Source organism: Babylonia areolata, chromosome 8 (genome assembly GCF_041734735.1).
Source record: "Babylonia areolata isolate BAREFJ2019XMU chromosome 8, ASM4173473v1, whole genome shotgun sequence".
NCBI classification, from domain to species: domain Eukaryota; kingdom Metazoa; phylum Mollusca; class Gastropoda; order Neogastropoda; family Buccinidae; genus Babylonia; species Babylonia areolata.
Window position 1 is genome coordinate 46,917,357 of NC_134883.1, and position 24,544 is coordinate 46,941,900.

Genomic DNA, 24,544 nt, shown 5'->3' on the forward strand with positions numbered 1-24,544 from the left:
AAGGGGGGGGGGGATCCCGGTCTGTATACAGGTAGGACTCCCACCACTCCAGGTGTAGAGAAGGAGGGGGGGGGGATCCCGGTCTGTATACAGGTAGGACTCCCACCACTCCAGGTGTAGAGGAGGAGGGGGGGGGATCCCGGTCTGTATACAGGTAGGACTCCCACCACTCCAGGTGTAGAGGAGGAGGGGGGGGGGGGATCCCGGTCTGTATACAGGTAGGACTCCCACCACTCAAGGTGTAGAGAAGGGGGGGGGATCCCGGTCTGTATACAGGTAGGACTCCCACCACTCCAGGTGTAGAGAAGGGGGGAGGAAAAATCCCCGTCTGTATACAGATAGGACACCCACCACTCCAGGTGTAGAGAAGGGGGGGGGGAATCCCCGTCTGTATACAGATAGGACTCCCACCACTCCAGGTGTAGAGAAGGGGGGGGGAAATCCCCGTCTGTATACAGATAGGACTCCCACCACTCCAGGTGTAGAGAAGGGGGGAGGAAAAATCCCCGTCTGTTTTCAGATAGGACACCCACCTGTGAACACTCACTGCCTGATCGGCCACATTAACCACTGGGCCATCGTGAGTTACTGCCAAGAATGGGGTGAAGAGGAGGAGGAGAAGACAAACGGGAGGAGGTGGAGGGGAGGAGGAGAAGAAGGGAAAGGGGAGGAGGAGGAGGAGAAGAGGAAGAAAAGGGGGAGGAGGAGAAGAAGGAAAAGGGGAGGAGGAGGAGGGGGTAGAGGAGAAGAGGAGGAGGCAGCATTGGTGGCTGACAACTAGTCAGTGTTTGCAGAGGGGGCAGGGGGGGGGGTGTGGGGAGGGGGGGGGGGAGGGTATGAAGCAGACTGCCGGAGCTGACACCTGAATATTTCACATCCTGCCACCTCTCTGCTGGCCTGGGGAGCAACACCATCTCTCCTGTCTCTCTGTCTGTCTGTCTGTATATATATATATATATATATATATATATATATATATATATATATATAATGTGTGTGTGTGTGTGTGTGTGTGTGTGTGTGTGTTCTCTCTCTCTCTCTCTCTGTGTGTGTGTGTGTGTGTGTGTGTGTGTGTGTGTCACAACCCCTTTCCCTCTACTATATATGTTTCTCTCTCGCTCTCTCGACCTCCCTCTCTCTTTGCATCTCTTTCTCTCACTCTCTCTCAACCTCAGTCTCCAACCTCATCTGTGTCTGTCTGTCCGTCTGTTTGTCTGTCTCCCCCTTGCTGCTGACTGTCAACTGTCAACGCACAGCACAATGAAAGGCAGAGGGGACAGAGCTGACAGGGTGGGTGTGATGGCCACAGTGAGTGGCACCATCACTCAGCCATGCCGGTCACCTCACACATCTGTCCTGACGATCAGGGTTCACAGTGCAATAACCCCCCGCCCCTCTCTCTCTCTTTCTCCACGACCTTGTCCCCACCACCCTCCTCACCATCCCCCACTGACGCCAAGGAAACCGACCTCGTGCTGTGAATAACCCCAAGGCCAGAGGAAGGGGGTGTTTTTTTTTTTTTTATTTATTTTTTTTTTTTTTATCAACATCAGATTTCTCTGTGTGAAATTCGGGCTGCTCTCCCCAGGGAGAGCGCGTCGCTACACTACAGCGCCACCCATTTTTTGTATTTTTTCCTGCGTGTAGTTTTATTTGCTTTTTCCTATCGAAGTGGATTTTTCTACAGAATTTTGCCAGGAACAACCCTTTTGTTGCCGTGGGTTCTTTTACGTGCGCTAAATGCATGCTAGCACACGGGACCTCGGTTTATCGTCTCATCCGAATGACTAGCGTCCAGACCACCACTCAAGGTCTAGTGGAGGGGGAGAAAATATCGGCGGCTGAACCGTGATTCGAACCAGCGCACTCAGATTCTCTCGCTTCCAAGGCGGACGCGTTACCTGTAGGCCATCACTTCACTGCCTGGTGGGGGAGGAAGGCAAGGATTGAGCAGTAGGTGGGAACCAGAATTCTGCCTGATTTCATCTTCACAAGCCCCGCTCCCCGTGTTTATCGGAGGGAGGGATTCTGTCTGCTCTTTTCTCTGTGTCTGATGAACTCTGTTCTTCTCTCTCTTTGTCTGAAGAATTCTGTCTGTTCTTTTCTCAGTGTCTGATGAACTCTGTTCTTCTCTCAGTGTCTGAAGAATTCTGTCTGTTCTTTTCTCAGTGTCTGAAGAATTCTGTCTGTTCTTTTCTCTGTGTCTGATGAACTCTGTTCTTCTCTCTCTTTGTCTGAAGAATTCTGTCTGTTCTTTTCTCTGTGTCTGATGAACTCTGTTCTTCTCTCTCTTTGTCTGAAGAATTCTGTCTGTTCTTTTCTCAGTGTCTGAAGAATTCTGTTTGTTCTTTTCTCAGTGTCTGATGAACTCTGTTCTTTTCTCTGTGTCTGATGAATTCTGTCTGTTCTTCTCTCAGTGTCTGAAGAATTCTGTCTGTTCTTTTCTCAGTGTCTGATGAACTCTGTTCTTCTCTCTCTTTTCCTGAAGAATTCTGTCTGTTTCTTTCTCGTGTCTGATGAACTCTGTTCTTCTCTCTTGCTGAAGAATTCTGTCTGTTCTTTCTGTCTAGAACTCTGTCTTTTCTCTGTGTCTGAAGAATTCTGTCTGTTCTTTTCAGGCTCCTAGGTCTGATGACTCTTGTTCTTTTTTGTTCTCAGAGTCTGAAGCATTCTGTCTGTTGCAATTTTTCCAGCTGTTTTGATGACTGCTTATTGTCTTTCTTGCCTTCGGTGTATGGATAGACGTCTTTCTTATTACCCTTCTATGAATCTGTCTGATTCTTCTATACTATCTTCTCATGAATCGCTGAATCTTTGTTCTTTCTAGTTTCTCTTGTCGTACTGATAAATTGTTCTTCTCTCTGTGTCTGAAGAATTCTGTCTGTTTTTTCTCAAAGTCTGATGAACTCTGTTCTTTTCTCTGTGTCTGAAGAATTCTGTCTGTTCTTTTCTCAGTGTCTGATGAACTCTGTTCTTCTCTCTGTGTCTGAAGAATTCTGTCTGTTTTCCTCTCTCAGTGTCTGTCCCAGGAATGTCTGTTTTCCTCTGTCTGTTTCATCTGTTCCAGCCTCGTTTGGTTCTAGGCTGTGAAAACGCAGCAGATGATGACAGCCACAAAATGTTCTTTGTTTTACACACAAAGCACTTTGTCTTTGAACAGAATGTTTTAACGATGATCGAAATGACTGCTTATTGTCTTTCTTGACGCTTCGGTTGTTATGGGATAGCGGTCTTTGCAATTAATATACTCCTTCTCATAATTCTGTCTGAATATTCTGTTCTACTACTATGACTATCTCATGAATTCTGCCTGAATCTGTTTATCTATTTAGTTTCACTTCGGTCCGGGTACAAAAAAAAAATAAATAAAAAAAATTGAGTGTCCACATTAGAATATTCATATGCAGTAAACACGTCGATGGTGTAGTTAGTGTCACTGTATGTGTTCTGTCCAAAATTTGTATTTCTTTTCTTTTAATTGTGAACAATAAAGAGGCCATTCTGTCTTTTGACAAAAAAAAGAAAAAAAAGTTTTACTTCGACATTGTCTCATGAATTGTGTCCGAAGCTGTGTGGTGGTGACATTCTGTCTGTTGGGCTCTGACTTCCAGTCCCTCTCAGTGTCTGTAGCTGGTGAGAAACCGACGAGTTACAACCAAGTGCACATTGTTAACTCACTCAGTACGGCCAGTCCTCTCTTCTCCTCTACACAGACCCCTCGGATGTCCAGTGGGTGTCTCAATGACCCAACCTTTAGCTTCCGTCGTCAGAACTGTGGTATTCTTTGTCAACACTCACCTCTTCAGTATAAGAGCCTTCCGCTTGTAATATTTTGATGATGGTAATAGGGGTGAAACGCTGTTAACGTCGTCTCTTTCGCCGTTCGTATGGAGAGAGTTAATCAAAGCACAATGTGGGTCCTCCCATCAGAACAGCTGCTACACAGGCCTACTGGTGTGTCCGTCCTTGTCTCTGACGCCAGCAGTTCAACGACTGTTTGTTGAATACCAGATCAGAACAGATGGAAGTATCTAGTTCTACATGCTGCAGGAACGTTGAAAATCAGGACAGCCAGAAAACATGGCCAACATTCCGGAGGAGGAGGAGGAGTGAAGGAGAGGGGTAGGAGAAGAAAGGTCCCTGGAGACAGGAGGAGAGGGGCAGGAGACAGGAGAGGAAGGAGAGGGACAGGAGACAGGAGGAGAGGAACAGAAGACAGGAGGTGAGGAAGGAGAGGGGCAGGAAACAGGAGGAGAGGAAGGAGAGGGGCAGGAGACAGGAGGAGAGGAAGGAGAGGGGCAGGAGACAGGAGGAGTGAGGAGAGGGGCAGGAGACAGGAGGAGAGGGGCAGGAGACAGGAGGAGAGGAAGGAGAGGGGCAGGAGACAGGAGGAGTGAGGAGAGGGGCAGGAGACAGGAGGAGAGGGGCAGGAGACAGGAGGAGAGGAAGGAGAGGGGCAGGAGACAGGAGGAGAGGGGCAGGAGACAGGAGGAGTGAAGGAGAGGGGCAGGAGACAGGAGGAGAGGAAGGAGAGGGGCAGGAGACAGGAGGAGAGGAAGGAGACAGGAGGAGAGGAAGGAGAGGGACAGGAGACAGGAGGAGAGGAAGGAGACAGGAGGATAACAAAACCCGCCAGTCAGGGTGTGAGTGAGTGACTGGGGAAAGGACCACTCTGCGATCCACGCCTGAGGCATGCCCCGTGTTCACGTTTCCGCTCTGCCCCCCCCCCCCCCCCCCCTCCTCACTTCACCTTGCCTGATGCCTCACACCACTTCCCTCCCCTGGCCGTGGGACTTCTTCGCGAAAGAAGGCGATAAAAGTCGCTCACACGCCGTTTTCGGAGAACTAATGACGCGAGCGCACGCGCGCGCAAACACATACACACGTACATACATACGTACGCACATTAACGCACGTGCGCATGCACGCATATACGCACACGCACGCACATACAAACACGTGCACAAATACGTGCGAGAGCGTACACACACACACACACACTCACTCACACACACTCTCTCTCTCACACACACACACACACACACAAGAAAGAGAGAGAGAAGGGGGTGGTTTGGTTCTCCCATCGCCCCCCCCCCCTCTCTCTCTCTCTTTCTAATGACTTAATCAATTAACGGGTCCTTTTCCAATTTGCCTAAAACCAGACGGATGTCTCCACGGCAGCCAGTCTGCCACACTTGGCCAGAAATGTGAGAGAGCATCACCTTCCGTGATCAGTGGACAGACAGACAGACAGACAGAGCATCACCTTCCGTGATCAGTGGACAGACAGACAGACAGAGCATCACCTTCCGTGATCAGTGGACAGACAGACAGACAATCACCTCCCGTGATCAGTGGACAGACAGACAGACAGACAGAGCATCACCTTCCGTGATCAGTGGACAGACAGACGGACGCACAGACAGACAGACAGACAGAGCATCACCTTCCGTGATCAGTGGACAGACAGACAGACAGACAGAGCATCACCTTCCGTGATCAGTGGACAGACAGACAGACAGACAGAACATCACCTTCCGTGATCAGTGGACAGACAGACAGACAGAGCATCACCTTACGTGATCAGTGGACAGACAGACAGAGCATCACCTTCCGTGATCAGTTAACAGACAGACAGACAGACAGAGCATCACCTTCCGTGATCAGTGGACAGACAGACAGACAGAGCATCACCTTCCGTGATCAGTGGACAGACAGACAGAGCATCACCTCTCGTGATCAGTGGACAGACAGACAGACAGACAGACAGAGCATCACCCTCCGTCATCAGTGGACAGACAGATAGACAGACAGATAGAGCATCACCTCCCGTGATCAGTGGACAGACAGAGCATCACCTCCCGTGATAAGTGGACAGACAGACAGAGCATCACTCTCCGTGATCAGTGGACAGACAGATAGAGCATCACCTCCCGTGATCAGTGGACAGACAGACAGACAGAGCATCACCTTCCGTGATCAGTGGACAGACAGACAGACAGAGCATCACCTCCCGTGATCAGTGGACAGACAGACAGACAGACAGAGCATCACCTCCCGTGATCAGTGGACAGACAGAGCATCACCTCCCGTGATCAGTGGATAGACAGATAGACAGACAGAGCATCACCCTCCGTGATCAGTGGACAGACAGACAGACAGACAGACAGAGCATCACCCTCGGGTGATCAGTGGACAGACAGACAGACAGAGCATCACCTTCCGTGATCAGTGGACAGACAGACAGACAGAGCATCACCTTCTGTGATCAGTGGACAGACAGTCAGACAGACAGGCAGGCAGGCAGGCAGAATGTTGAGCAGTGGTAATGTGTTCGCCTCGGAAGCGAGTGTCCACGGGTTTGGGTCCCATGTGAATGAATGAGTGTGTGAATGAGTGAAGGAATGAATGAGTGAATGAAGGAATGAGTGAATGAAGAAGTGAATGAATGAATGAGTGAATGAAGGAGTGAATGAAGGAGTGAGTGAATGAATGAAGGAATGAATGAAGGAGTGAGTGAATGAAGGAGTGAGTGAATGAAGGAATGAAGGAGTGAATGAAGGAGTGAGTGAATGAAGGAATGAAGGAGTGAAGGAAGGAGTGAGTAAATGAAGGAATGAGTAAAAGAATGAGTGAATGAAGGAGTGAATTAATGAAGGAGTGAAGGAAGGAGTGAGTAAATGAAGGAGTGAATGAATGGAGTGAGTGAATGAAGGAGTGAATGAAGGAGTGAGTGAATGAAGGAATGAGTGAAGGAATGAGTGAATGAAGGAATGAGTGAATGAAGGAGTGAGTGAATGAAGGAGTGAGTAAATGAAGGAGTGAATGAATGAGTGAATGAGTGAAGGAATGAGGGAATGAAGGAATGACAGAATGAATGAGTTAAGGAAGGAATGAGTGAATGAAGGAGTGAGTGAATGAAGGAATGAGTGAAGGAATAAGTGACTTAAGGAATGAGTGAATGAAGGCGTGAATGAAGGAGTGAGTGAATGAAGGAATGAGTTAATGAGTGAAGGAATAAGTGACTTAAGGAATGAGTGAATGAAGGAGTGAGTAAATGAATGAGTGAAGGAATGAGTGAATGAAGGAATGAGTAAATGAAGGAGTGAGTGAAGGAAGGAATGAGTGAATAAATGAACACTTCACGTGCAGTTTCACCAGCGTGGAGAAGGAGAGAGAGGATAAGGAACCAACAAATGAAGAAATAAATTCACATACTAAGGAACGATCGATTTTTCTTAAGATGGGAAGGAAGACAGGAAGGAATAAAGAAAGAAAGAAAAAAAAAGGAAAACAAAAGACGAGGACAAAATGGAAAAAAAAAAATTGATTTGCGACAGGAGAGATTTTTCTTAATACTAAACTCGTGATTTGGAAAGGAAGGTTTTCTTCTTTTCTTTGATCTGCAGGTTATTGCGTTGAATTTCCAGCTGAGTTAAAGCTGGCCGCCATTTTCTTGCCGTTCCTCTTCCCCCACCCCTACTCTCTCCCCCTCCCTCTCTCTCTCTCTGTGTCGACATCCTCCCTCCCCGCTGTTGGATCAATGCCTGCACCCAGTGTCGCTCCCCAGATTAACTGGAGCGGATTGTTTAATGTGAGCATCTCGTGTGCTGTCCTGCTGTGTGTGTGTGTGTGTGTGTGTGTGTGTGTGAGTGGAGTGGTTATGTCTGTCTGTGCTGTGACCTGCCTTTTTCTGTAAACAAGAAATCGTTCATCAGCGAATGCAAACCGTTAACCGAGACACTTGTGAATGTCTCACACACTCTTCCCGCGGGACACACTGGGTCCGGTTCCATCTAATGTGCTCGTCATGGCCAGGTCCAACAGCCTGCTGAATATTCATGAGGACAAGGCAACGTCAGCAGAGCCCGCCTAAGTTAATGAACAAGGCACAGCACGCTTCAAAGGCCCATCCATTTCCCACAGGCACGTGGGCCAGTTCAGCTAATGGGCAGCCAGGCTGAATGCGTCAGTCGCTGTGTCCTGGGGAGTGGATCTTAGCTGCTTCGCCAGCAGTGCGGGTCTCCCTTATAGCCTTCAACAGGCAGTCCACCACACTGACCCTTCACTGACCATCCCTTACCGCCTTCAACAGGCAGTCCACCACGCTGACCCTTCACTGACCATCCCTTACCGCTTTCAACAAGCAGTCCACCACACTGACCCTTCACTGACCATCCCTTACCGCCTTCAACAGGCACCCACAACACTGACCCTTCACTGACCATCCCTTACCGCCTTCAACAGACAACCACCACGCTGACCCTTCACTGACCATCCCTTACCGCCTTCAACAGGCAACCACCACACTGACCCTTCACTGACCATCCCTTACCGCCTTCAACAGGCAGTCTACCACACTGACCCTTCACTGACCATCCCTTACCGCCTTCAACAGGCAGTCTACCACACTGACCCTTCACTGACCATCCCTTACCGCCTTCAACAGGCACCCACCACACTGACCCTTCACTGACCATCCCTTACCGCCTTCAACAGACAGTCTACCACACTGACCTTTCACTGACCATCCCTTACCGCCTTCAACAGGCAGTCCATCACACTGACCCTTCACTGTCACTGACCATCCAAGGTCTCCCTCTGTTCACCAAATCAACCAGATTCCCGTCCGTTCCTCTGACGGCATCTGTGTGTGTGTCTGCCTAGACATGCTGCTCTCCTGCAGGAGAAAGGAGTCCTGACCCCACAAGTCACGATATCTCTGTCCAGCCCTCTGCTCTCCTGCAGGAGAAAGAAGCCCTGACCCCATAGGTCACGATATCTCTGTCCAGCCATCTGCTCTCCTGCAGGAGAAAAGAGTCCTGACCGCACAGGTCACGATATCTCTGTTTGTCCAGCCCTCTGCTCTCCTGCAGGAGAAAAGAGTCCTGACCGCACAGGTCACGATATCTCTGTTTGTCCAGCCCTCTGCTCTCCTGCAGGAGAAAAGAGTCCTGACCGCACAGGTCACGGTATCTCTGTCCAGCCCACTGCTCTCCTGCAGGAGAAAAGATTCCTGACCCCACAGGTCACAGTATCCCTGTCCAGCCCACTGCTCTCCTGCAGGAGAAAGGAGTCCTGACACTACAGGTCACGGTATCCCTGTCCAGCCCACTGCTCTCCTGCAGGAGAAAAGATTCACCCACAACCCCCCCCCCCCCCACACACACACACGGCACACACTGGCAAAGAGAGACTGAGAGTGCATGCACGCAATTTAACAATTGGCATGTGTTTTAAATAGATGATACGAACTCAGAAAAAAAAACCAATAAACAATATCAAATAATCACGATGAATACCATGGAATTTTGACTGATACAAAGCAAACTTGGAAAGGGAAACAAAATAAATACCACAAAAGCCTAAGGATAAGAATGACGGCAGTTACTACTCAGTACAACTATGACTTGATGCTGATGTATGGTCTTTTTCTTTTCTTTTTTTTGAATCGTTGCTGGACACCTGTAACTACGACGGGTGACTTAAATAAATCATGATATGAATTAAACCCATTAAAACCACCACTGATGCAGTGCATACACTGATTTAGTTTGTTTTTTCTAGATTACGTGCGCGCGCGCACACACACACACTGAGTGCCAGTGACATCAGGAAACACACACACACACACACACACACACACACACACACACACACACACACACACAGCCACATCAGGTTGGCCTGTGGCCGTTCCAGCAGACAAGCGACTCACCAGTCTGTGTGCTGGTCATCAATGATGAGCAGGATCTTGCACCTGTCCTTGTTGTAGCCGCCTCTCCCTGAGGACGACGAGGACGAGGAGAGAGCTCGCTGGCCGATGGAGGTGGCGGGGGTGGGGCGGGAGGGGGAGCTGGGGGCGCTGGGTGACGGCCCCTTGCGGACTGAGGGAGGCAACACCCGCTCCACGTCGTCCAGTTCCCCCTGGTCACAGGGACACACAGCACACACGTGTCACACGGTGTTTTAACAAGGTGTTGTGATTACTGTTATTATGTTCATGTGAAGGTGGAACACACCACAACACACACATCTGTGACATTTTAACAAGATGTTAATGATAATAATAATAATAATAATGGATACTTATATAGCACACTATCCAGAAATCTGCTCTAGGTGCTTTACAAAAACGCTTTTGTTAACATAAAACTGCATCAATGTTACATACACACACACCAAAATGTGACTACACACACACACACACACACACACACTGCATACATACATTTTAACATACATGTGTATCTAACAGCTACCCTAACACATACGCACACATAGGCAGGCACAAACTTACATAAACACATGCACACACAGTACACATTCATATACATGCATGTAGTTATGTACACATACATATGTATACACACATAGTCAAGCACAGCTAACGCAAAGGAAGTGGACCTGCCACAATTGAACTTATTGCTGAGGGAAAAGGTGGGTTTTGAGACAAGATTTAAAAGATGCGAGGAAATCAGAATGACGGACGTTATCAGGGAGCTTGTTCCACGTCTTTGGCGATTGAAAAGAAAACGATCTGTTAAGATGATTATTTTTGTTATTTATATGTGAGAGTGGGACACACAGCGCGCTTCTGTTAAGATGTTATGATGATTATTGTTGTTTATATGTGTGAGTGGGACACACAGCACATGTTTGTGACATGTTTTATAACAAGGTATTGTGATGGTTATTGTTCTTTATATGTCAGGGTGGGGCAGACAACTCTCACTTGTGACGTGTTTTGGCAAGTTATGGTGATCATTGTCATTATCTACATATGTGGATGGGACATACATCATGCATGTCTGATATTATTCATTATAACAAGATATCTTGGTGATCATTGTTGTTATTTATATGTGAAGATGGGATTTACACCATGCATGTCTGATATTTGTTATAACAAGATATCATGTGATCATTGTTGTTATTCATATGTGAAAATGGTATATACACCATGCATGTCTGATATTTGTTATAACAAGATATCATCGTGATCATTGTTGTTATTCATATGTGAAGATGGTATATACACCATGCATGTCTGATATTTGTTATAACAAGATATCATGGTGATCATTATTGTTTTATACAAGATATCATCGTGATCATTGTTGTTATTCATATGTGAAGATGGTATATACACCATGCATGTCTGATATTTGTTATAACAAGATATCATGGTGATCATTATTGTTATTTATTTGGGAGGATGGTATATACACCATGCACGTCTGATATTTGTTATAACAAGATATCATGTGATAATTGTTGTTATTCATATGTGAAGATGGTATATACACCATGCATGTCTGATATTTGTTATAACAAGATATCATGGTGATCATTGTTATTCATATGTGAAGATGGATATACACCATGCATGTCTGATATTTGTTATAACAAGATATGGTGATCATTGTTATTCATATGTGAAAATGGGATATACACCATGCATGTCTGATATTTGTTTTTACAAGATGTCATGGTGATCACTGTTATTCATATGTGAAAATGGGATATACACCATGCATGTCTGATATTTGTTATAACAAGATATCATGGTGATCATTGTTATTTATATGGGAGGATGGTATATACACCATGCATGTCTGATATTTGTTATAACAAGTTATCATGGTGATTATTGTTGTTATTTATATGTGAGTGTGGGATATATATCATGCATTTCTGATATCATTTATTATAACATGGCATTATGATGATCATTGTTGTTATCTATATGTGAGGAAGGGACACACCACACCACACACACCTGTGACACTTTCTAACAAGTTAATATGATGATTATCATTGATATTTGTATGTTTAAGGATGCGACACACACATCACATACATTTCTGATATTCATTTTAACATGATATAATGATGATTCTTATTGACATCTATCTTAGATATATAGGATAGGTGGGACACACACACACACACACACACACACACACCACACATTTCTAACATTTTACAAATTTTATGATGATTTTTACTGTTATCTATATATAAGGGTAGGACACACACAATACACATTTCTGACTTCTTTTTTTTATAACAATATATTATGATGATTATTGCTATCTATATATGAAGGTGGGACACACACACACACATTTCTAGTATCATTTTAACAAGATTTTATGATGCCTATTATTGGTATTTGTATAAGAGGGTGGGAACCCCCCACCCGACACACACATATACATTTCTAATAGTTAAAAACAATTCTTTAAAGGTGATTGATACTGCTATTTATATACGAGGGTAGCGCGCACACACACGCGCGCGCGCGCGCGCGCACACACACACACACACAGGGATATCTAACAATTCGTTAACGTGATAACGTCAGTTATTGATATCCACATTTGAGAGTGAGATATACAAGTCTTGGCAACAAGTAATGATCTGTAATGAACAGGTGCGTGTCTGTATGGCTGTGTGTGCCAAGTCATTATCCATCGTGACTGCACTTTGAATGCGTGTTAACCAGCGCACTCATTCTGAAGTTTCTCAGAGAAATGCGCTATATAAACACCATTCATTTTGATAATCATCGTCATCATTATTATTATTATTATTCAGGATCAGGATTAGGATCTGGGGTTATTATTGTTATAATACTAATAGTAATAACTATTATCATTCTTCATCATTATTTTTATCATCATCATTACATATTACACGCATTTTAAATAGTCAGTTTTGTTCTTAACAACATAAGGCAACATAAATTCCTGGAGCTGAATTCAGAATTCTAAATTGGGACGGAATGAACAGTAATGTCGTACTTAAACATACTAAATTCCTGGAGCTGAATTTAGGATGCTTTAGTGCGATTATACCACAGCATAATATCAAGATAATAACTTATATACCGCCTATCCTCGGTCAGAGACCAAACCTTTAGCGCTTCACAAACACGGAGTCACTATTAGCACAACAGCCTGTCAACCTGGACAGTACAACACGAGCAACACACCTGAAACCGATGTGGAAAAAAACGTGCAAAGTTGCAAGGGGGAGACAATGCTAAAACGACGACGGAGAGTCGTAGAATGTGTGAGTACAGTTCACAAAGTTATCAGGCGTGCAGCATGCAGCTTTTTCACGGTTTGAACCACACGGCTGAAGTCGCTGAGAGGTTGACTGTGTGGGCCTGGTTTGAAAGGTTTGTGTGGAAAGAAGGTTGGATTTGCAAGATGTTGCGGGCAGTTTGCTGGGTGGCACGGTCAGAGAGTGTTGGATAAAGGTGGACAGAAAGAAAGAAGACCGAATTTTTTTTTAAGAAATCACAACTTGAATCGTCCCGGTGATCCAGTGAAGTGGTTTAACAATGACAGTGACAGTGTTTAAACGTTGTTTAACAATGACAGTGGCAGTGTTTAAACGTTTTAATTCAAGAAACAGGACAAAACACATCGTCATGAAATCCTACAACCCCGTCGCCTACTCCACAAAAGATCCCGAAACGACAACGAACTTGTGAAGGGACATGGCTTTCCATGACTCGTCCAATCCTTCCCGTTATTTGGCACCACGAGAAAACGTCTTCCCCGTAGTGAAGGAATTAAAGGCGTTATTTGGCACCACGAGAAAACGTCTTCCCCGTAGTGAAGGAATTAAAGGTGTATTAAAGAAAGCCCACGCGGCTTACGGCCATGTTGGTGAGAAACGCATGGAGAAAGAAGTACAAAGAAATGCACGAACGTTACTCAGCAACCATCGGTGACCTGTCTTTCTCTGTGTGAACAAACTGCACACTGAAGAAGGCTGAAGTTTACAATGGTGTCGTCGTGTGGCCGATTCTGTCCCAACAACATGAGCTAAAGGTGTCGTCGTGTGACCGATTCTGCCCAACATGAGCTGCAAGGGATGAGTGGATCTGGTTGATGTTCAGACAGATTGACGCTGGATGTCGGTGAGTTGTGTTCGATTCTTTGTGATCGTCCTGTTTGGTTCAGTCTGTAAGCGGCTTGTTGAAGGGATACCAGGTCTCTGCACTCAGCTCTTTCAAGTTTGGCCTTAAAACCCACCTCTTCCCAAGATAGCCTCCCTCCCCTGCCTCTTCCGTATCTTCAGTTTCTCCACTTTAGAGTTATGCATGCGTGTGAATGACTGGTGTGAAAGCGCTTTGATTTGTCTCTGCACAAGGTTCAGTGCTATGTAAATACTAATTATCATTATTATTATCATTATGCCAGGTGCATGTAGCATACGCGCACGCACACACACACACACACACACACACACACACACACACACACACACACACACACACACACGCACATGCTGACAGACATACACACACACACACACAGACACACACAGACACACAGACACACACACACACACACACACACACACACACACACACACACACACACACACACACGCACACATGGCTGCCTGAAGTAACCACGCGCTTCTGAACATTGGATTCAGTATAAAATTACAAACAGTCAGAGATCTTTTCAGAATATCTACAAGAAAATGAATCCCGTGAACTTTCAGGTCAGCACTTTGGGCGTGAACAGGCTGTCCGTTCATCGCTTCATTCCAAAGACTAGCACCCAGACCACCAATGAAGTAGCGGAGGTGGGGGGAGTGGGAGGGGGAGGAGTGAAATTCCCGGTTGGTATGTGGGCTTTCTCATCCGGGGGTCATTACCATGCGGACACCGCTCCCAGAGGATTTTTTCAGGAGGGGGGAGGGGCGAAATAATTTGCTACACCGGTCCGAAATGAAAGGCAAACATCAAAGCGAGAGAGAGAGAGAGAAGGTAGTGGAGTGTGTTGTTGGGGAATCAATACCTTTCTGATTGTTCGGGCTCTCTTCAAGCAAACTGCTGTGCCAAGTAAGTTTCCTCGCAAATCTCAGCAGGTTATCAATTCTGCGACGAGAATCAAATTACCAAACGTGGTAAAAGGCAATTTCCCTGGCGTTTTGTTTGTTCTTTCCGTCCGTCACTCTCTCTGCTCTTTCTGTCCCTCTTTCTTTGTCTCTCTGTCTGTGTCTTTCTGTCCTTCTTTGTATCTGTTACTCTCTCTGTCTCTATAGTTAACTTTGTCTATCATTGTTTTTCTCCCTGTCTGTCTTTCTGTCTCTCCCTCCCCTTTCTGTCTGTCTGTCTGTCTCTCTCTCTCTGTCTCTCTCTCTCTCTGTCTCTGTTTCTATCAAGAACTGCGATAAAACCATTTAATTAAGAGACCATTTTCCTATTTGCTCTTAAGAGGACACGTATGCGCGCACCCCCCCCCCTCCTCCCCCCCTCCCCCCTCTCCCCACACAGTATCACTTTACAGCTCGCACACCCTATACTCAGTTTGGTTTGGTTTTTAACCCTCGTTGTGGTTTCCGTTAATCGTTATGGGTTCGTGAAAACAGATATCACGCACACACACACACACACACACACACACACACACACACAGAGCCACTGCTTCACATTAATTGCGCAACACTTGTTATTCAGACTGTCGAGACTAACACCTGTGTTGACGAACCTTGTCATTCATCATTGTGCTTGTGACATCCACACATTATCATGTGTACTCCGCATGACTGAGAATATCTGGGTTTATGTTACGAGTATATTCTGATTGTCTGAATAATTGCTGAGATGTTATCACACAATTGCTGAGTCAATTGATGACACACATACATAGATTTCAGAGTTAAGGACCACCATGCAATTTTTTTTTTAATGTAAATAAATGAAAAGATGATTCAATTGATGGAGGCTGCTTGTAATCTTCCTCTGACTGAAAGCACGAAGGGTTAGTTGAAACACACGTGCATTATTTACGCGCGTTTGACAAATCGATGTTTCAGCCAAGCAGTTGCAATTAACCAGTGGCTTGTGAACGATAGCTGTGGATTTTCATTGCGAAGCATCGCAGGAAAACGCCCGTGGTTATGAGTGGTGCTGATCTCATTGACTGTATACAGTGCTGTCTGTCCTCAGTACAGCATCACTTCAACATGCACCAAGACATTGTCCTCAGTACAGCACCACTTCAACATGCACCAAGACATTGTGCTGATCTCATTGACTGTATACAGTGCTGTCTGTCCTCAGTACAGCATCACTTCAACATGCACCAAGACATTGTCCTCAGTACAGCACCACTTCAACATGCACCAAGACATTGCCCTCAGTACAGCATCATTTCAGCATGCACCAAGACATTGTCCTCAGTACAGCACCACTTCGCATCACTTCAACATGCACCAAGACATTTTCCTCAGAACAGCATCACTTCAACATGCACCAAGATATTGTCCTCAGTACAGCATCACTTCAACATGCACCAAGACATTGTCCTCAGAACAGCATCACTTCAACATGCACCAAGACATTGTCCTCAGTACAGCACCACTTCAACATGCACCAAGACATTGTCCTCAGCACAGCATCACTTCAACATGCACCAAGACATTGTCCTCAGTACAGCACCACTTCAACATGCACCAAGACATTGTCCTCAGTACAGCATCACTTCAACATGCACCAAGACATTGTCCTCAGTACAGCATCACTTCAACATGCACCAAGACATTGTCCTCAGTACAGCACCACTTCAACATGCACCCAAGAAGAAAAGTGTGCAAGCCCGAAGTGGTGCTTAACTATTTGTGAGCCTTGTAGTTCCTAGCTGTAAGTCAGCTCCCCTCCTCTTAGAAACGTACAGCATATGGTCGATGGCAGACAGTAAACAAGTATTCTTAATGATGAGCATTATTTTTGTTACTGATGAGCATTCATGATATAGTTGATGACGAACAGTAGATCAGCATTGTAAATGATGATGATTATTGTGATTATAGTGTCAACCTTACAGTGGAAGGAGGGTCATTACACTGCTGCCCAAGAGAACACTCAGACTATTTTAATGATAACGACGACAATAAACCGTTAACAGACGACATCGCTGACAGTGACATACTCTTAGCTTTGGCATAACGATTCACAGAATCACACGGGCAGACACTTTGATGATTTCGGCAGTCTGTTTCCTCAGTCCAGCAAATGTTTTAGTTCAGCAGTCGTAGCCGGCTTTGTTGACGGAAGCCTACAAGTCCTGAAGGACGGGAGACCTGTCTACCCCCCTCCCCCCTTTGCTCCCCGTCCCCCACACCCCCAGGAATGATGGTGTCTGCTTTTGAAATGTTCCTCGGTGTGTGGTAAACTCGTTTAAATTACATGTTCCCAAGAAAAAAAAAAAAGGGTTGTACCGGAGTTCCATTCTTTAGCACAAGGGTACCCTCTCGAAATCAGGACAAGCTTAGCTTCACCGCTTCACACATCGTGTTTATTGACAGGAAACTTGCACATATTGTATGTTTTCTGTGTTTTATTTTAGCCTCTATTGCTCAGTTAAGTATAGGACTACAGAAACTATACACTATATACTTTTCGCAAACAAAGCTTGTATCGGCCTGCTGTATAATCTGTGGCGAAACGACGTGTGATCGTCCGATTTTACGATCTTCTCACTTCAAAAATAATCTTTTTGGTAATTGATTTTACACAGAGACTTACATGGGGTCTTTCAAAAATCATTTAATTACGTTCGGGTGAATTTAGAACCCTTTTGGGAGTGGCTCTGTTGGAATAATTTCCCCTGCCCTAACAATGCAAAATTGCCAGGAGTCACCTTGAGTTGCCAAGTTACGAGACGTACACAAAAGTCTTTCTTGTTCGTACGACAGTGTAAAAGAAAACGTATTTGAATATTTCGTTGCGTGTCGTGTTTTTACTACAAATTAAACAATTCAGATTATTAAACGCAGATTTGTATTTTTAAGTATATTCGAAACCCTCGTCTATAATCATTACAGGCTAAATCACACACACACACACACACGCACACGCACACACACACACACACACACACACACACACACACACACTAATCATTACAGGCTAAATCACACACACACACACACACACACACACACACACACACACACACACACACACACACACACACAGTCAGGATACCCTTAGCATCGGGCCAACTGTTGATACTGATTCAAAAATCTTTACATGCTGATGGCAAAACCTCTCTCGGTCTCTGAATGAAGCCTGTTTCTAAGGCAATGAACAGGCACTCCAGGCGTACACGGCATTACCATTGACATTTTAGCACCAGTAGGACGGTGGTGTGGGGTTACACTTCTATCTCCGACAGTGCTGTTCAAAAGTCGTTCCCATCTCCTCAGCTGTTCAACCACACAACGTGTGTAACCTTTCCCTTCGCTGAGAACCACATTCACGTTTCTCTTTTGCTTCTACTTCGCTTGACGTCAAACAGGACGGGTTGATCAGATGAACGTCTTTTTCCTCGTTTCAGATGCCATTGCAAACGCCATTAAACGTAGTGTGAGACTGGTAGTTGAAATGTCAGCTGCCTCATTCACGTGTGGGTTTGTTTTTTTCGGTCGTAGAGAGTACGCACAGTTTATGACTTGCCAATGAAGTGGTGGTGGTGGTGGTGGTGGTTGGTTGGGTGGGTGGGTGGGTGGGTAGGGAGGGAGGGGGGAAGCGTGGGGGAGAGAGAGAGAGAGAGAGAGAGAGAGAGAGAGAGAACGGATAAATGAATGAATGAATAATTTCAATTGAAGAGGGTAATATTTAAAGTAGACATGCTTTCTTCATCCAGCCCACGTAAGTATTAAGGGGGGTGGGGAAAGGAGAAATGAACAGACATGAGAGAGAGAAAGAGAGACAAACACAGAGACAGAGAGACAGAGCCAGGCAGGCAGGCAGAGAGAGAAAGACACAGCAGCGGAGAGAGACAGACATAGAGACACAGAGAGAGAAGGATGAAAGTGACAGTGATGACCGAAAGACGTGATGGTCAGTGTCGTCACCTGCAGGTCGCCGGAGGAGAAGCGACGCTTGAGGTAGGTCATCCCTGTGGAGAAGTTCTCCCGGAAGCTGGAGAACGACATGGTGACGACACTGATGACGTCACACCGCTCACGTCACGGAGGGGGAGGGGAGGGGTGAGCTTTGTGCACGTGGGGGACACAGGGGTCACAGATGGACGTCACAGTCGTCTTTTCTCTTTTCTCTCTCTCTCTTTTTTTTTTCAAGAAGTGCTCGTCGTAGTCAGTAGATCGTGTTTGAGAAGCTCTTCACAGCACTACATTTTGTATGATCGTCTGTTCATTGGACGAGATCAGTGCACAGTTGTGTTAGGTGATGGACTGGCCACGTTTCACAGCACTACTTCAAAGTGCTTTCTGCTTTCTCTGGTGGATGCACAGAGGTCGGGAATTCCCGTTCGTGTGCTAGTGGGAATTCCCGTTCGTGTGCTTAAGGCCAAATACGGGGGTGTGGGTGAGAGTGGAGAGGGTGTGGAGCTGTTGTCCTTCTTGCTCCAGTTGTTCCTCGCGTCTTGGTGGTCACGTGACTGCCGCTTGCTGACGTCCTCCCGTTCTGCACATCACGTCATCAACACACACACGTCACTTAATAGTCATCATGGCTTAAAGCAACATGACGTCATCAACACACACACGCCACTTAATAGTCATCATGGCTTAAAGCAACATGACGTCATAAACACACACGTCACTTAAATCATCATGGCTTAAAGCAACATGACGTCATTAACACACACGTCACTTTAACAGTCATGGCTAAAAACATGACGTCATCAACACACACGCGCGCGCGCACACACACACACACACACACAACACACAACACACAACACACACACACACACACACACACACTATACATAGAGAGAAAGAGGGATGGGGACAGACAGACAGAGAAACAGGGAGAAAGCGAGCAAGAGAGAGAGAGAGAGAGGGGGTGGGGGGTGGGGGGGGGGGGTTGTATTCACGAATTGGAGGGTGAGTCAGAATCTGATATAACAGATTAACTGGTGGTGTGAACCTTGTCAGCTTTCCAAATGGCAGCAGGACACCCAGTGATGTTCTGACACTACGTCCACCGCACGATCCAACCAAAGACGTTCCGTAAAGTTCAGCCACAGTCATCATGCCACCGTCTTTAAAGGTCTTCCCACTTTATGTGCCAATATAGATACTCCGTGGTGTGTGTGTGTGTGTGTGTGTGTGTGTGTGTGTGTGTGTGTGTGTGTGTGTGTGAGCCAGTCAGTGGAGAGAGAAAGAGCAAGCAGGCTACAAAACATTACAGACAATAACGCTTTGCTACAGCAGCTGGCTCTGAGAAACCTTTCCCCCGTGACCACAAAAAATATTGAACTCTGGGTTATTGTGCGGAATTAACTCTCTCTCTCTCTCTCTCTCTCTCTCTCTCTCTCTCTCTCTCTCTCTCTCTGTCTGTCTGTCTGTCTGTCCGTGGATGTTGTATGGTTTGTGATTCTTCGTTGTTCATTCTCCTCTTTTTTTGCGCCGTATTTTTCTTCGTTTTCCCCCCTTCTAATTAGCAGTGATTGCACCCCTCTTTGCATAACGGCTAAAAGAAGCTATTGTCAATAAACTGTCACTTGTCAAGTTCCCTCTGTATAATGATATTTACCTCCTCTCTCTCTTTTTTTCTCCCCCCCCCCCACCCTCCCTCTCTCTCCTTGTCTGTCTCCTCATGAATATCTCTCTCTCTCTCTCTCTCTCCCCCCCCTCTCTCTCCCCCCCCCCCAGTCTTTCTCTCCGTGCACTGTCTTTAAGTAGCACAGAACGGGGGTGGAACTCCGACAGGCGACGTGTTGTGTGTTGGGGGGGTACAAGGTGTGCAGGCAAGGTAGTTTGGATACAGTGATTGTTCTGTGGGGAGACCATTGATCAGTGGAGACATTCATTGATCGTTCGGCTGGGTGTTGCGCGTGTCCTCTCTCCATGTCTCTCCTCCCAACCCCCCCCCCCCACCCCCTCTCCATGTCTCCCCCCACCCCCACCACCACTACCTCTCTCATTTCTCCTCCCCTCCCCCAATCCATTTAATCGACAAAGGCTCGGCCTGGGAAGGGGGCAGGCTGGAATAGAATTCCGTTGCAGAAGAAAAGTTCCAAAGACCAGCCTCTGTCTAACTCACCACCCACTCCCCTGTCTTTTTCTCCCAGTCTCTGTCTCTGTCTTCTGTCCCTCTCTATAATTCTCACTTTTTCTCCGTCTCTGTCTGTTTCTCTGTCTCTGTCTGTCTCTCCCCCCCCCCTCCCAATAGAAGCCTGCCAGTTGGCAGTGGTGGGGAGGGAGGGCGTAAAAAAGAGGTGACGGGGGGACTCACGTATTGATCGTTGGCAATTCTTGTCCGGTGGGATGGACAAACATTGCCCCCACCCCCACCCCCTCGCGTTCAGACCCCCGGGGGATTAGTCTGGGTTGGTGTCTCCCAGAAATGAGATGGGGGTGGGGGGAGGGGGAGTGGGGGGGGGAGGGGCGTTGGGGAGGGGAGAGGGGGGTGCTGCTCAATATATTCTTCTGTCTGTATCCACCTTTCTTTTCTTTCTTCCTTTTTTTCCCTTTGATTCGATATCATCAGTTTCCAGAATCCAGTCCGTCCAGTTTACCTAAAGCACAGGACAGATTAGGACACGTATGACCCGAATGGCCATTGATATAACTTGTTGGCCAAGTTCCACGTCCATTGATGTAACTTGTAGGCCAAGTTCCACGTCCATTGATGTAACTTATTGGCCAAGGCTTGCACGTCCATTGATGTAACTTGTTGGCCAAGTCTTCCACGTCCATTGATGTAACTTGTTGGCCATGTTCTACGTCCATTGATGTAACTTGTTGGCCAAGTTCCACATCCATTGATGTAACTTGTTGGCCAAGTCTTCCACGTCCATTGATGTAACTTGTTGGCCATGTTCCACGTCCATTGATGTAACTTGTTGGCCAAGGCTTGCACGTCCATTGATGTAACTTGTTGGCCAGGTTCCACGTCCATTGACGTAACGTGTTGGCCGAGTTTCACGTCCATTGATGTAATTTGTTGGCCATGTTCCACGTCCATTGATGTAACGTGTTGGCCAAGTTCCACGTCCATTGATGTAACGTGTTGGCCAAGTTCCACGTCCATTGATGTAACTTGTTGGCCGAGTTCCACGTCCATTGATGTAATTTGTTGGCCATGTTCCACGTACATTGATGTAACGTGTTGGCCAAGTTCCACGTCTATTGATGTAACGTGTTGGCCAGGTTCCACGTCCATTGATGTAACTTGTTGGCCAAGTCTTCCACGTCCATTGATGTAACATGTTGGCCAAGTTCCACGTCCATTGATGTAACTTGTTGGCCAAGTTCCACGTCCATTGATGTAACTTGTTGGCCAAGGCTTGCACGTCCATTGATGTAATTTGTTGGCAATGTTCCACGTCCATTGATGTAACTTGTTGGCCAAGTTCCACGTCCATTGATGTAACTTGTTGGCCAAGTCCTCCACGTCCATTGATGTAACGTGTTGGCCAAGTTCCACGTCCATTGATGTAACTTGTTGGCCATGTTCCACGTCCATTGATGTAACTTGTTGGCCAAGTTCCACGTCCATTGATGGAACTTGTTGGCCAAGTTCCACGTTCTCTCATAACTTGTACATCCCTGACGCTTCTGTGACAACCATAGCTAAGCACCGGGCAAATGAATCAGACCTAGGACAATGCATTGTCATACAGCTTTTGAACCTGGGATATTCATGGCATATACGTTACGAACAATAAACAGAAATCTTGTTTGATGAAAAAAAAGAAGATAAAAATAGCCAAGCCAGTCAATGTCGTCAGTGATGTTGCCCCGGGGATATAAAAAGAAGGTGTATTATTGGCAGCTAAGGTCCCTTTTGAAGAATGAACAATGATCAAAGGAACCCCAACATATTCTCAGGCCATGGTAAAACTCAGGATGATATTGCGGATGACGTAAAGCAAGGAACATCAGTTTGTAAACTACAAACAAACAAACAATGTAAAAAAAAAACACATCAACAACTATGAACTATTTTTCCTGGGACCATTTTTGTCTTTTTGCGGCAACGACACTGTCACGTTTTGATATATATATATATAATGTGTGTGTGTGTGTGTGTGTGTGTGTGTGTGTGTGTGTGTGTGTGTGTGAGAGAGAGAGAGAGAGAGAGAGATTGATTGATTGATGATTTATTGTCAAAAGCATTTACAGCCAAGACAGAGAGAGAGAGAGAGAGTGAGAGAGAGAGAGAACGAACAGTTGTCAGTGAACATATATAGGAAGGAAGCCGGAACGGCAAGAAACACAACAACAATACACAGACTTCACAGAAAGTTAAGGAACGCCTTGTGCTAGCCAGACAAACAGGTCCAGGAAACACAGCAACAACATATAGACTTCACAGAAAGTTAAGGAACGCCTTGTACCAGCCAGACAAACAGGTCCAGGAAACACAACAACAACATATAGACTTCACAGAAAGTTAAGGAACGCCTTGTACCAGCCAGACAAACAGGTCCAGGAAACACAACATATAGACTTCACAGAAAGTTAAGGAACGCCTTGTACCAGCCAGACAAACATGTGCAGGAAACACAACAACATATAGACTTCACAGAAAGTTAAGGAGCGCCTTGTGCTAGCCAGACAAACAGGTCCAGGAAACACAACAACAACATATAGAATTCACAGAAAGTTAAGGAACGCCTTGTGCTAACCAAACAGGTCCAGGAAACACAACAACAACATATAGACTTCACAGAAAGTTAAGGAACGCCGTGTGCCAGCCAGCCAAACAGGTCCAGGAAACACAACAGTATATAGACGTCACAAAAAGTTAAGGACTGATTCACAAAAGCAGGGTGTTTTCATGAAATGTTAAAAAAAATCGACAGATGAATGACACAGTTCAGGGTACACATGGCCAAGAACTGGCCTCCCACTGACACAGTTCAGGAACAAATGGCCAAGAACTGGCCTCCCACTGACACAGTTCAGGAACAAATGGCCAAGAACTGGCCTCCCACTGACACAGTTCAGGCTACACATGGCCAAGAACTGGCCTCTCACTGATACAGTTCAGGCTGTAATCCGCGTGTGTGGGGTGGGTGCGGGTGTGTGCTGATTATCTGGTTGCGGTTTTCCGTAACGTATTTTTATTCTTATCTTATCTGTCTATTATAATCAATGTGCAGTATAGTAGGCTATGTTTATAATTATATTCAAATAATGTTTCTTAATTCTTTCTGTTCTTACATTAAGAATACTAGTTATTACCTGCAGTGTGTGGATGTATGTATGAAACGGTGTATAAGATATTTTTTACATTTGTATCTTCGTAATATTCGTAAAAGCTGTTGTTGACTTTTACAGTTATGGTCCCCATGTTGTTTACTTGTCTGTGTTGAGATAATGCACCGGACCAAATTTCTCCAGTTGGAGATAATAAAGTTATTCTTATCTTATCTTATCTTATCTTACACACGGCCAAGAACTGGCCTCCCACTGACAACACTAACGGCCTTTTCAGGCACAATACATCATTAACAGCTTGAAACAAATGCGGTTGAAAAAAAATCCATATGTCAGCCAAAAATTGATAGTTATTCTGCGGTTT

General features: G+C 45.8%; 1 protein-coding gene across 1 annotated transcript in view; it reads right to left on the minus strand.

Moving 5' to 3' along the window:
• The window catches only part of LOC143285211 (synapsin-like), a 127,875-nt gene that overhangs the window by 45,400 nt on the left and 57,931 nt on the right, over positions 1-24,544 (minus strand). Inside the window, exons 2-3 of the mRNA XM_076592457.1 lie at positions 18,898-19,468; positions 9,719-9,927 (exon numbers count right to left, since the gene is read on the minus strand). Of these exons, the coding sequence (XP_076448572.1) occupies positions 9,719-9,927; positions 18,898-18,978 (290 nt within the window). The 5' untranslated portion in view covers positions 18,979-19,468. The remainder of the gene's footprint in view (positions 1-9,718; positions 9,928-18,897; positions 19,469-24,544) is intronic.